Source organism: Eurosta solidaginis, chromosome 2, assembly GCF_040869045.1.
Source record: "Eurosta solidaginis isolate ZX-2024a chromosome 2, ASM4086904v1, whole genome shotgun sequence".
Lineage (NCBI taxonomy): Eukaryota > Metazoa > Arthropoda > Insecta > Diptera > Tephritidae > Eurosta > Eurosta solidaginis.
Window position 1 is genome coordinate 77258994 of NC_090320.1, and position 15271 is coordinate 77274264.

Sequence of the window (15271 nt, forward strand, 5' to 3'; positions counted from 1 at the left end):
AATATTTAAAGAGATAGTTTGTGACTTGTTGAACCGGAGCCAATGCTGGAGATTAAGATTGACAAATAATAATTAAATTTATTTTATTATCCATATCGAACTCGAGCGTCCGTTGGTGTGTATGTCGCATTCGCCCTTGACCAATTCATTTCAATCAGCAGCTCTTGTCATTTCAAACATTCATTGAAATGAGTTATTCAAAAAAAAAAAAAAAAAAATACATATGAGGATGAGCCTCCGTCTCAAGGCTCATCCTCAAATGTATTTTTTTTTTGTTTGAATAACTCATTTCAAGGAATGTTTGAAATTTGACATACTAATTCTTCTAGCCACGAGTAGGCTTTGAACCAGCGGTCATCATTTAGTGAAATAATTATTGGCGCCACTTCACAAGTATTATTATTCTCATTCGTCTTTATTCTGCTTTAGTTGTCGCTGAACAAGCAGAGTAGCAACATCGGATGAGGCTATTGTTTATTTGCGCATTTGCGAAAGGATATTTTGCAAACAAGCGCTCATGCGCAGAATGCTTTCATGGTTTAATGTTAGCAATTTATTTTGTTTAATTTTTTCATTAGACTCAAGCAATAAAGTAGTATTTGTATGGCATATTTACGAATTACTTGTTGTGTGCTAACAAACATGAGTGCATACGTCCTACCTCATTGATTTTTCATCAACAACTACACCACTACCAATAAGATGATTTTAGTTTTATCCACACAGCCACGGTTTTGATTTTGCGGAACCCTGGTGTAAACTTAAAATAGGCATAAGCGGTATATTACCGCGCCTACATTCCTAAGTTGATTTATCAACATTTCGATGCCTAATAGAGCTAGCAAGCTGAGGAATAATAATCAGTTTGACTTAAACACATTATTAGTGAATTATAATTGTAATTGTGAAGTACTACTCCCAAAGTAGTTTAAGTTTAATAAAGACCGTTTTGCAATACTGAATATTGGAGTTATTTATTACACAGTTCAGCGATACAAACGTTTGCAGAAGGTGCATAGTAATCAGAACTCCCAAAATTCGTTACAATATGAAAAATATCTGATAAGGTTAATTAAATAGATATTTGTCATACGCTATCAATGTGCATTAATTTTGTCTTCCATATGCGGCAGGTAGTTAATGTACATATGATTTGTCATGCCCTACATAGACCTATTCAAATTATTAACCATTATAATTCAAGAGAATATTAGTTCGTAAACAATTACTCAAGAAGGCTGTTCACAATTTGAGCGATTTTTACTTGGAATTTGCTTTCTTGAAGCCTTTTTCTCTGAAAGTAGTGAAACAGGTAGTTTTTGAGCAAACACCGTGAATTTAGATGACACACGATAGACTGATTCAGTCAGGGCCGCAGAAAGAAAATTTGGGACCGGAAGGAAAACATACAGTCCCTGGTATGAAATAGGATCTCCCCTTATAGCTAAAAAAAAGTAAGTAAGGACATGCGAGCATTGGTACTGAAAAGTCAAAGGTATTTTTCAAACTCGCAGAATAAAAAATGAATTTGGTCAAGATTTCGAATTTCGAAGATTGAATCGAGAAAAGTCTAAATGGCTTTATTTTCGTGGCATATTTGGAACAGAGTATAATAACTTTGATGGGATAACGGTTGGTTGTACAGGTATAAAGGAATCGAGACAGATATAGACTTCCATCAGTATCGAAAAAAAAAAATTTGATTGAGCCATGTCCGTCCGTCTACTTGTGATAAAATCAATTTTACAAATATTATTAATCATAAATCAAAACTCGTTAAACCTATCGTAACAAAATTCGGCAGAGAGGTTGCCTTTAATATAAGGAATGCGTTGAAGAAAAATTAATGAAATCGGTTAAGGACCACGCCCATTTTTATGTAAAAGATTTGTAAAAGGGTCGTAGACAAAAATAATAAGCTATATCTTACAGAAAAAGAGCTTTATCAATAGCATTTTACTTTCTCAATTGAATTATGACATTATTGATATTTGGAAAACACTAAAAATTTTGAAAATGGGTGTGGCGGCGCCCCTTTTATGACTAAGAAATTTTCTATGTTTCGGGAGCCATAACTCGAAGAAAAATTAACATATCGTAATGAAATTGTGTACACATATTTTCCTTATAGCAGAAAATATTTCTAGTAAAAATGGACGGGATCGGTTAAAGACCATGGCAACTTAGATATAAAACAAGTTTAAAAGGGTCTTAGACTACAATAATACGCTATAACTTAGCAAAAAATAGTTTTGAATCATGATATTTCACATATCAAGTTTTATTGTAAGAGGAAATGGGGAGAAATTTTTTTAAACGGGCGGTGCCACGTGTTATATAGAAAAGTAATTTAGCTGAAACTAGAAGACCCGGCAGACGTTGCCTTCCCCTAAATTTAGCCTATCAGCATACATTTTAATAAGCTTTTTCCGTCTGACTCTGCCCTCCCCCCTCTTCACTTTTTCCTAATCCTTTTATTCACTCCTCCCTCCGTCTTTTTCGGTTCATCTATCTCCATCTTCGTCTCATTCTATCTCTTTCTCAATCTCCTTCTCTCTTTTCTATTCTCTCAATTCCTTCTCATTGTTCTGCATCCCTTATTGCCTGTCCCAGAGGGTGGTATGTATTTTATTCCAGTCCCAGTCGCTGTCTCACTCTGAGTCTCAGTCCCAGTCCCACTCCGAGTCTCAGTCCCAGTCCTAGTCCTAATCCCAGTCCCAGTCCGTCTCTGGATAATATATTACACTGTGCCAAAGCACTCATCAACAGCTTTCTTTTGATATCCATATTCTATAAACACTGTCTAGGCATTCACTGGCCCACGTTTTGTCCTATATCTCGAGACCCTTTACCTGTAACCACCGCGTGAGGTTTACGCAACTTGTGTGAAGGTTTGAATAAAATCGACCGACGCATCTCTTCAAACACCGGCGACCAACTAACACACATTTTAGCCTTTCTTTTTATATATATAGATTTTTATTTTTCACACTTCACTATAATATTAAAACGAAATGCAGATTTTCGTTGCTTTTGAAATTCGGCTTAAAAATTGCACATGGAACAACTAAAGACTCCCCTGTATTAAAAAAATGTCATAGTACCTCTAAATCGCGGGCCCCCTCAGAAGAGTATATAATGTTCGGTTACACCCGAACTTAGACACCTTTACTTGTTTTATTTCTATTTTTAGACGAAGGAGTGTATTGTCACTCCTTTGGGAACAACTGAATGAAACTACAGTCTGAGAAATGTGATTTATAACCTGCACGACTGGTGCTGCTAATCCAAGATCTTTAAGATTTTGCTTTTCACTACAAAGGAAATTGTTTGGAAAGAATTTATCTCTTTATTGAAAATTTGTCAACTGATTTGTAAGATGAGCTAAAGTCCGTTCAGGATTTCTTCTTTGCCTTTCCCAATGAATTTCTTGCAACACATAAAGGTTACTCTTGTGTTGTCTATTGGCGGTGGAATCGCCCACGTTAAATAGCCTACGAAAATCTTTCCCGAGCTTGAAAATATTCGAGTTCCAGGAGCATAGATCCTAGTGGTAAAACTAGTCGACCCCTTATCCTTCTCAATCTTCATATTTTGAGCATCCAAAGCCCTCCCCTGAACTTTCGAGGAAAATGATGACTGCTCTTGGATTACAATCATTAATATAAGCATTTAAATTGGCATCCACCTGTTTTCATAAAAATGACTGCAGATCTAATATACAGCACTTCTAAAGATGGAAGTGCATCCCCCACTACAATGCAGTTTCCCTGCACCTCATATAATATTGGTTTTTGCCAACTATATTCGACCATAACTATTAAATTAGATCCCTAGCTTTATATCTATAAAACTAAATGTGCGTTTTTAAGTTCATTGAACAAAAAAATGTTTACAAAGTATAAATGCATTAGAAATTCATTCATGTTTATGAGAAAATCAAATTTCGTTCCTGATTCAACCCATACACATACAGTACTGAGCAAAACTGCGGATCACAGTCTGCTAAAAACTCGCCTAATTTATGAAAAAAAAAAATATATTTTTATAACAGAATCGGGTTAGGCGGTTTTGGCCGTTTGGTAACAAGTCAAGCCAGCTATCCTTGTTTAGCGATAAATGACGCCAATTGGCAGCACCAAGGGAGGTCGAGTACTTGCAATATGCATCCCCAAACTCAGTGGAGGTCTCCACCTTCCTCTGCTTCCAAACCACGCAGTCGATTAAAATACTTTCTTGGCCGGAACGACTTCGTCCAAACGCATAACATGACCTAGCATGTGAAGCCTTTGTGTTTTTTTCGCTGCACTGCGTAAAGCTCATACAGCTTATCATAGTACCTCGTTCAATACTATCCACCGACATCACGGATAGGGCCATACATCTTCCGGGAATCAGCATTAAGAGCGAAAACAATGTCGGAATAGAAATAAAACGGCGAGTAACTATTGCCAATTAGAGCTACTTTGGACTAGGTAGGCAATTGAAAAGTAAATCTTCTCTCGACGAACAAAAACCATGCTCTGAAAGTAGCTCATCATACCTGCCCAGATGTATGGCTCAGAATTATGGACGGTGTCGAGAGAAGATGAGATGGCTTTTAGGATGTTCGAGATGATGATGAGCCATGTGAACTTTACACAGTTATCAACATAGTGCAGCAAATAAAAGCCCAGGGGCTTCGCTGGCTTGGTCATGTTATGTGAAATGACGAAGAAGCTCCGGCCAAGAAAGTATTATAATTGACACCAAACGGCCAAAATCGCTTATAGGTCCGACATATAAGCAGTTTTTCATATATATGAGTTTAACACATGCTTATGCATTATGATTAGATTGCAAGTATTTTTATGGAGAACGGTATAATGAGCGACACTGGCGCAATCTGATATTGAAAAGTAGCCAACTTCCCGATTTTGTTCCAAGCAAATAATAAGAAGAAGAATTTGACATTTGCTTTGGCACCCTTAGCCACACTTTGCAAGTGAAATTATTTTTCCCACTGGTTGGTAAATTTTCTAACAAATTTCACAATTAAAAACTGCAATATAACAATCGAATACGGCACAAAATATGTTAGCAAGTATTTTTGTTGTATAGGGAGAATGTTTACAACAGTGCTTCGCGAAATTTTGTATGTGAATGGGCAAGGCGTAATAAACTTCAATTTCCAAGTCTGAAGCTCCTTCGTATTTACAAACGCAACATCTTGGTTGATTGTGGCGATGTTATTGGCATTCATAAGCTTGTGTCAAACGCATCTATATGAAAATTTTCATTGTGTCACTAACGATTATGATAGGATGTTTTCGAACCGACAATCAAGGTTAGGTAATCCTCCATATATATATCTCAAAGTTTTTGATATTTCAAATTTTTCAAATTTTGACACTTTATTTAATGCTTGCATCTAATCGCAGGTAGCTCTTCCCATACCAATACACAAATTTCTCTCACTGTTGTATGCATTTTCCAGAAAAGACACAATAGAGTTTGTTTACCTTGGAGGTGCATTGCTTTCGACTGGTAGCACTTTTATGTCTGCCCAAAGTTTCACATCTCATACACAATTGAACGCATATTTTACTGCTACATTTAGGTGAATTCGTGTCTTATTTTTATATACTTATAAACTTTTTAAGGTAAAATTGTTCATTACAGTTCCAGTAGGCTGTGATATGGGCCAGATACCGGACGTTTCTTTTATACCGGATCTTCCGAAAGGACCTCTATGCAGATACAGGAATCGTGCAAAATTTGATTGGAAGCAGCTCAAATTGATATTAGAACGGGAAAAGGATCTGCGCATTAAAGTTTGTGCATTTAATTGTATTTATCTTGAAAAAATTTATTATTTTCTGTTCTTAAATTTTGCAGTATAAAGTTTGGAAGATCCTGGAAAATGATCCATTGTTTGCGAAACACACAGAAACACTGTCTAGCGGCGAACAAAAGCATCTCTGTGCCCTCCAAGTCAATCATATGCCAAAACTAAATCTCATCCCCAAGGAAATTGAAGAAAAGAGTTTCGGTGAGAAGACCAAATATTTAATGAGTATTAATGAAGCTTTACACGTATACTCGCCAAGCTTGTCGGTAAAGATCGCTTTGGGCATTGGCCTCTTCAACAACGCCATACGGGCTATGGGCACAGAACGACACATGAAATACTACGATGCGGCCTGGAACCGGGAACTAATAACATGTTTGGCTATCACTGAAGTCGCGCATGGCAGTAATACTAAAAATATTCGTACGACTGCTACATACGATCCCGCAACACAGGAGTTCGTCATCAATACACCTGACTTTGAGGCTGCAAAATGCTGGGTTGGTAATTTGGGCAAAACAGCAACAATAGCAATGACATTTGCCAATTTATATACGGCAGATGGCGAAAATCATGGATTGCATGGTTTTTTAATACCAATACGCGACCCGAAAACTTTGCAAGCGTATCCTGGCGTATTGGTAGGTGATATCGGTGAAAAGATTGGTCTTAATGGAATTGATAATGGTTTCGTTATGTTTTCAAATTATCGCATACCACGCGAAAACCTTCTCAATCGTACTGGTGATGTGTCACCGGAAGGTGTATATGAAAGTGTCTTCTCCGAACCGGGCAAGGTGTTGGGCGCTGCTTTGGAATCTTTTTCGGCGGGTCGTATCGGCATTACACAGGAGTCGGTGAATACGCTGGCAAGTGCGTCTGTGATTGCTGTGCGATATGCAGCGCTTAGAAAGCAGTTTGGACCTGAGAAGGATGGACCAGAAATAGCGATAATAGAATATCAATTGCAAGTGAGTAGATGTGTAGTGGTTCGCGTCTTTGAAAAATTAATAATTCTAAAATTTTTTAGCAATGGCGTATATTTCCTTATCTGGCGGCTGCCTGTGTACTAAAAGTTGCTGTTGCCGAGTTGACCGAAACTTACCTCAAAATCATTGCACAGTCGCAAAAAGATTCTAATGGATTTGAGTTATTGGTAAGTTGTTATCGAAGACGAGTAAACAACGATAACATAGACACGAATGAAAAAGGTGGCCGAAAGTTACGTTTTGGGTTGACGATAGGTCCCGTGCTCTCGGTCACCCCACCTACACATAAGCGATCATATAGCGGGCACTTCAATAGCCGCAAAACCAAAGGTAATTTGCTCTATTAGGGGGGTGGAGCGCTTGCGAGGATGACATACGAACCAAAACCCATTTCTTCCGAAAACAAAAAATCATTTTTCGCCATCAGATTGCGACAGCTTCACATATTCCTCGTATAATTAAAGGTAATTGTACCGGTCTCTTAGTACCTCATATATACCAAATATGTTAATTGTGTTACCAGAAGTTTGCTGGATGACGAAGGATCATATTTCTGCCAAATTGTAAAATGATACCAACGGCTTGCAAAACTTTAATTTTCATAATTTTTTTGGAGTTACTGGTTCTGGACAATAAACACATACTTTTCTGCCACGACCATGTGCAGAAATCATCTCTAATTTCACCATTATCAAAAGGTCGTTTTAAGTAAAAAGTGTAGCTTTTACGGCATCGGCGACTGTATCTTGAGTTCAGACAATTTCGTGTACCAGATTTGGTAAAATATCTCAGTTTTTTGCTCAAGTTATGGTGCTAATGGATTATACTTTTTTGATATTAAACCTGTAGACCATCGGCACTTGGTAAAGTATCTGGAAAAATTATCGAGGTAGAGTATCGAAATACTCGAGTATTTTTCGGAAAAGTATCGATACTACTCACTCAATACTCGTATTGTTCTTTTACTAGTCACTAGTCACTGCACAAAGTTTCACCATGTTGTTGTTGTTGTTGTTGTATTAACGATAAAGACAGCCCCGAAGGCTTTGGGGAGTGTTATCGATGTTGATGGTCCTTTTCCGGATATAGATCCGGTACGTTCCGGTAACAAAGTACCATCAAGGCACTAGCCCGACCATCTCGGGAACGATTTACATGACCACATCAAACCTTCTAGGCCATCCCGCCCTCCCTACCCCCTGGTTCCATAAGGAACTTGGGGTCGCCAGAGCCTCGGCTGTCAATGAAACAGGATTCGCCATGGCAACCCTTGATAGGGTTGCGCTACACAACCCCTTGAATTAATTTGGTATTTTAGTCACCTCTTGCGACAAGCATACCTACCGCGGGTATATTCTAAGCCCCCTAACCCACTGGGGTCAAGGCTTTCTGGATTTTCTGCCAAAGTTTCCCATGCTTTCCTTTATCGAATATGGAGAGGACAACTCGAAAATGCTCGTTATTCCGAGTGTTATCCGAACCGTGCTCAGGGGATGAATGGCACTATTTTTGTGTGTCTTACTACGGTGAACTCCAGATACCTAGTGCCCTCTGGTTATAATAAGTCTTACTGGGATATTGGGAGCTATGTCCCAGCTGACCTATTTTCAACTGTACTAGACTGAAGATGGCTGAGGTAGATATTTCACAAGATGAATGGGTGGATTATCAATCAGACATCTCGAGTGAGGATGAACAGAGGCTTTTACGTTTTCCAGATTGATCGCCTGAGTGTTGACCCTGATAAGCACCTAAAGCGACTTCTGCTAAGGGGATCACGAATGACGAGGCCAAAGAGCTCGTCAAAGAATATGTAGTAGTCCGATTCAGTCGTTTTCGACAAATGTATAATAGGACAAAATGTACCAGCTCACCAAATTTAGTCAAGATGTCTCAAAAATTGAGGGATTAGTTTTCGTTCAAACAGACATTGATAAGTTAACTCAGATCGTCTGATTACATCGGTATTCCTATATTCTCCTTTAAGGACTTACAATTTTGAGACCCGGGCCAAACTTAATGTACCATTCCATTTTCATGAAAGGTATAAAAAGTATCTTTGATTTGTTGAACAATCAAAGCACAAGTTAATTTGATGGTGGATTTTAAATCAAAAAGGATTTAGAATTACGCAACCTTGATACACATAAACAAAACCTTTCCTAGTACACGGTTAAACATTTTAAATTCGAAACTTTTTTATCTGTTCTTCATATTTGGTTTAAAAGAACCCAGTTTAACAACTAAATTTTGTCGATTTCTAGACCCAAATTGTTTCAGAAATTCATGCTGTTATCTCCTCATCGAAGCCTCTGATAACGTGGACGGCGAGAGATGCAATTCAAGAAGCACGAGAAGCTTGTGGTGGACATGGCTATTTGAAAGCTGCCAAGTTGGGCGATCTGCGCAATGACCATGACCCGAGTGTTACCTATGAAGGTGACAACAATGTTCTCGGTCAACAAGCTTCGAATTGGCTTTTACGTCAATGGAACGGCACTGTGGAAAGTCCAATAGGTACAGCTAATTTTCTGAAAAATCGTGAAGAAATTCTGCAGCACACCTACGAGGATGTCGTACGGAAATCGCCTATTGAGTCTATGGAATGTGAGTATAAATGCGAATTTGAATATTAAGGAAGAATAACACAATAATGAGATATAATGTGATATCGTCATTTATGTTGCAATTATAGTCGCAGCTGAACAAGAGCGGCAGCGGTGCGGTTCCGTCACTTCCTACCGCGTTATTTAAATCGGATATACCTATCTCTGCTGCTTTTGTTCAGGTTTGATTATAAATTGTTGCTATTAATAGTATGGAACTGTAAATCACTATTTCCCGCCAGCACTACTTAATGACTAATTCTTCCTACGGAATATAACATTACCGTTATCGATCTAGGTTTTTCTGGGAAACCAGCTAACGTAGGAGAATCTTATCGTCCGACATCTCTCCTATCGTCAGTAGCCAAAACACTTGAAGCCATTCTGCTTCCCTATTCCACTGAAAATTTGCGTCTTGCCAATCATCAGCATGGCTTTCGAAAACTACATAGAGAAATTGCGGATTAAATCAAAAACCCCACCAAAGAACAGTACTCGTTGCGCTAGATGTATCAAAAGCGTTTGATACGAACAACCACGGCACGTTACTCCAAGACTTGGAAGAGTCCTCCCTTCCTCCAAGCCTCCAAAGTTGGACCGAAAATTATTTGTCTGGTTGGCAAGCATCGGTTTAATTCTGGAACATAACATCTAAACCAAGAAGAATTAAACAGGGGTACCATAGGGTGGTGTCCTATCCCCACTTTTGTTTAACTGCTACATATGTAAGCTACTTTCGCCACCAGAAGGAGTCTTCTTATTGTATCCAAGCCTAAAGGTTACTAACTGGAAGAAAATACAGGCCTACCAAAACACTGCTCTCATAACGGCTACGGACTGTCTTCTTATGTCCCCAGAACACCACCTACACAATGAGGCGAGAGTACTCGACATTAGGGAGAGAAACGAAATGCTGAACAAACAGTTTCTGTTGAATACCAAGAAACCTGGGCATCCCAAAAGACATCTAATTGAAGAGGCCACACCTCCCAGGGGCTTAAGAGGTCATCTCTGCAAGCATTATGAAGAAATATGGGACATGTAAATACAGCGGTATAAAGCAAAAAAACACAAACAGATCCTCAGTGATATCCACAAACAGGCAGCGGACGTCTATGTCAGGAACCGCCCGGCGAATCCAGTTCTTAAAGAAAAATACCCCGAACTCACAGAAGAGGAATGTACTACCCATAGGCAAACGCTCGTCACTCTACTCAAGCTCAACTTCGATCTGGGCCTGTAACAGGTTAAACTCTTACCTATCCAGAATCAACCCCGACATACAAAATGTATGTCCAGCTTGCAATGTGTTCCCACATGACACCAACCCTCTCTTCAATTGTAATACGGAACCAAAGCCTCTAACACCCCTCTCACCATGGTCCATCCTTGTTGAAACTGCGAGTTTCCTTGGACTCCCGTTAGGGGATATTGTTGACACTTTGTGATCGGTCGCGCCTATTGGTTGGGGTGAAGCACTGCTACAACAACAACAACATCTAGGTTTCTCTATCACGTCCGGGAAATAAAAATATTTCATAAACGTGCGCTTGATTTTTATTCCAATGCTTGCGGTTTCAATTTCGAGTTCGGATCAGTCTTTCGGGAAGCTTTCGGTTTCGGGGTTATGGTTTGTTTTCGTCTCTAATTTTGGTATCATTTTCAGTTTGTTTCGGTAAACGTGTTTTTTGCTTTCCCTTCCGGGTTGCTTCTTCTTTTGCTTTGCATTACGATTTCGGCTCCGATTTGATTGTCTGTTTCAATGTTGCATCCGGTTCCGGGCTGGTTTACGGTTTCGTTCTCATTTTGGTTTCGGGTCCGTCATTTTCCATTTCGCTTTCGATCAGCGTTTCGATTCAGTTTTTATATTCGATCTCGATTCATGTATAGGTTCCGCTTCATGTTTCACTTCTTTTTTTGCTTTCGATCTTCCTTTCATCTGTCATTCTTTTTTCCCCGCCCGCTGGATTACGTCACTTTATAAATTCGACAACGATCGAAAGAACTACAAGTAAGGAAGGCTAAGTTCATATTAATATTCATATTTATTGAGTCAATGGCAGAAACCTTACTGACTAGATTTACAAGTTTGCAAATTAACTTAAAACTTAATAACTAAAATAAATTCAAGGAGGGGATAAATTTTCTCGATAGTAAGACTCAATCCCTAACTTAAACAAAAGCCTGGGCACTGCAAAATCAAGATTTAGCCTTCTAAAAATTTTATTAAGCTCTTCGAGGCCTCTTGTGAGAGGGGCAAAGCTAAGGTAATTGGTTCTCAGAACTTCACCGTAGAATATATTGTGAGAGCGTAGAGATCTACTAGAAACAAGAAAATTTAACTGCCCCAACAGAGTTGAGCAATCAAAATAGTACCAGAGATAATATCGTAAATAAACATTAAATGTTGTACTGAACGTCTGACATGCAGTGGCATAACATTTATAAGCATGCACCTGTTTATATAAGGTGGTAGGAGATTAACAAAATGAAGGAGTAGGAAGGAAAATCGAATGAATTTACGTTGAACTCTTTAAATTCTAGCAGAGTATGTGCTGTAAATGGGGTTCCATATGATAGAGGCGTACTCTAATTTAGATCACAATAATGATTGTCGGCCACCGTGGTGTAATGGTAGGGTGCTCCGCCTATCACACCGTATGCCCTGGGTTCAACTCCCGGGCAAAGCAACATCAAAATTTTAGAAATAAGATTTTTCAATTAGAAGAAAATTTTTCTAAGCGGGGTCGCCCCTCGGCAGTGTCTGGCAAGCGCTCCGATTGTATTTCTGCCATGAAAAGCTCTCAGTGAAAACTCATCTGCCTTGCAGATGCCGTTCGGAGTCGGCATAAAACATGTAGGTCCCGTCCGGCCAATTTGTAGGGAAAAATCAAGAGGAGCACGACGCAAATTGGAAGAGAAGCTCGGCCTTAGATCTCTTCGGAGGTTATCGCGCCTTACATTTATTTTTTTTTTTTTAATGAATTATACAATATACTCCTAGTGTATGGGTCCTTACGGCATAACGCCGTAAAAAAGCTAAATTAGCATACGCTTTTGGTATGAGATAGTTAACATGGTTAACGAAAGTGAACGAAGAGTCGAAAATGGCACCAAGATCAAGAAATTCTTTGATCGAGGCAAGATATGTATGTTGACGTAAGCGCACTTGTAGATCTAGAAAACGTGATATGCCAACATTTGCAGAGTCTCAGATGATTATTAACAACACACACATTAAGAGCATCAAAATCTCTCTGTAGGAGCAATGCATCAGATACAGAGGTGATACGCCTAAACAGTTTTAAATCATCAGCATAAAGTAAATAATTTGAATGCTTTAAATATAAGCCGACGTCATTTATGAAAATAACAAATAAGATTGGACCGAGAATACTACCTTGTGGCACCCCAGAGGTTGCCAAGAACTCATAGGACCTCATATTCTCGATTTCAACAAATAAATTCGGGTGTAACCGAACATTACATACTCAGCTGAGAGCTTTGGAGACAAAATAAGGAAAATCACCATGTAGGAAAATGGACCTGGGGTATACCTGGAATGTGTTTGTATGACATGGGTATCAAATGGAAGGTATTAAAGAGTATTTTAGAAGGGAGTGAGCCATTGTACTGCAGGTGGACGCCTTTTCGAGATATCGCCATAAAGGTGGACCAGGGGTGACTCTAGATTGTGTTTGTACGATATTTGTATCAAATGAAAGGTGTTAATGAATATTTTAGAAGGGAGTGGGCCTTAGTTCTATGGGTGGACTCCTGTTCGAGATATCGCCGTAAAGGTGGACCAGGGGTGACTCTATAATGTGTTTGTATGATATGGGTATCAAATTAAAGGTATGTGAAGGCATTTCCGTGATATCGACCAAAATGTGGACCAGGGTGACCCAGAACCTCATCTGTCGCGTACTGCTAATTTATTTATATATTATATATATATTATATATATACAACGAACAGTATTCCTGCCCTGATTCCAAGGGCTTTTGATTTCGCCCTGCAGAAATTTGCCATTTTCTTCTACTTAATATGGTAGGCGTCACACCCATTTTACAAAGTTTTTTATAACGTTATATTTTGCGTCGAAAAACCAATCCAATCACCATGTTTCATCCCTGTTTTCGTATTTCGTATAGAATTATGGCATTTTTTTCATTTTTCGAAGTTTTCGATATCGAAAAAGTGGGCGTGGTCATAGTCGGACTTCCCCATTTTTAATACCAAGATAAAGTGAGTTCAGATAAGTACGTGAACTAAGCTTAGTAAGGATATATAGATTTTAGCTCAAGTTATCGTGTTAACGGTGGATTCAACCGATTTCGCCCCTTTTTACAGAAAACAGTTACCGGCATAGAAGCCATGCCCGTACCAAATTTCACAAGGATTGGAAAAATTTTGTTCGACTTATGGCATTAAAAGTATTCTAGACAAATTAAATGAAAAAGGGCGGAGCCACGCCCATTTTGAAACTTTATTCTATTTTTGTATTTTGTTGCATCATATCATTACTGGAGGTGAATGTTGACATAATTTACTTATATACTGTAAAGATATTATTATTATTATTTTTTGGTAAACTTTGACTTAAAATATATTTTTTTTAAAAACTGGGCGTGCTCGTCATCCGATTTTGCTGATTTTTATTTAGCACACATATTGTAAAAGGAGTAAAGTTCCTTCCAAATTTGGTCACGATATCTTCAACGACTGCCAAATTACAGTTTGCAAAACTCCTTCTTTTAAAAGTGGGCGGTGCCACGCCCATTGTCCAAAATTTTACTAATTTTCTGTTCTGCGTCATAAGGTCAACCCACCTACCAAGTTTCATCATTCTATCCGTCTTTGGTACTGAATTATCGCACTTTTTCGGTTTTTCGAAATTTTCGATATCGAAAAAGTGGGCGTGGTTATAGTCCGATTTCGTTCATTTTAAATAGCAATCTGAGATGAGTGCCCAGGAACTTACATACCAAAGTTCATTAAGCTACCTCAAAATTTACTCAAGTTATTGTGTTTATGGACGGACGGACGGATCATTTTGATATACATATAGAAGTCTATATCTATCTCGATTAGTTTATGCTGTTACGGACTACCGTTATGCGAACAAAATTAATATACTCTGTGAGCTCTGCTCAGCTGAGTATAAAAATAAATAAATATTTTTAATATTTGGTTAACCACCAAATACAGGGTGTAAATATAGTGTTAATTATTATAAAAAAATATACTTTGTTATTTATACTTTAGTTTTTAAATAATTTTTTAATAGAGTTTTCCTTTTTAAATATGAAAATTTTTGATTACATCAATTCTAATTAGTTTTAAAAAAATAAATACTTCAAATGAATAAAATAAATTTAAAAAATTACTAAATATTTTTAATATTTGGTTTATCACCAAAGTAGGCTACAAATGCCCACCTAACGGGAGCCCTAAAAACAAGCCCCGACAGCTGCAATATATGCCATTCTGCACATTTCACCTGTAGACCTAGTGGCGAAGAACATAGCGCAAACAAAAGCAACGGGATTCAATGCAGCTTCACCGCAAACCATACGTCCGTAGTAGTATAGCGTCATCAGATATTAGTCGTGCAGGCTACCTAGTTGCTTACCTGCGTTTCGATGGGTATTTTAGATCCACAATAGAGGTGGAAGGTTGGCGCAAGGGCGCTCAATTGGCAGACGTGGCAATAAATACATACATATGTATATCGGGGGTTTCGAAGTTATAGAAAGAGAGTCTGCGGTATAGTGTACTGACCCGAAAATAAAAATTTCCCACAAGCTGGCAGAGCACTGTAGCACTTTTCAGGCGCAAGTAGC

At 38.4% G+C, this 15271-nt stretch overlaps 1 protein-coding gene across 14 annotated transcripts in view; it reads left to right on the forward strand.

Moving 5' to 3' along the window:
• The window catches only part of LOC137239984 (peroxisomal acyl-coenzyme A oxidase 3), a 64769-nt gene that overhangs the window by 36279 nt on the left and 13219 nt on the right, over nucleotides 1–15271 (forward strand). For 4 of the 14 annotated variants that reach the window (XM_067765825.1, XM_067765838.1, XM_067765830.1 and 1 more), the window contains exons 2-6: nucleotides 5421–5599; nucleotides 5662–5813; nucleotides 5878–6801; nucleotides 6861–6986; nucleotides 9084–9426. In XM_067765825.1, coding sequence (XP_067621926.1) covers nucleotides 5679–5813; nucleotides 5878–6801; nucleotides 6861–6986; nucleotides 9084–9426 — 1528 coding nt within the window. In that variant the 5' untranslated portion in view covers nucleotides 5421–5599; nucleotides 5662–5678. Of the gene's footprint in view, nucleotides 1–5185; nucleotides 5327–5420; nucleotides 5600–5642; nucleotides 5814–5877; nucleotides 6802–6860; nucleotides 6987–9083; nucleotides 9427–15271 lie in introns of those variants that run through there. The other 10 variants (XM_067765828.1, XM_067765836.1, XM_067765835.1 and 7 more) reach the window with 4 other exon arrangements.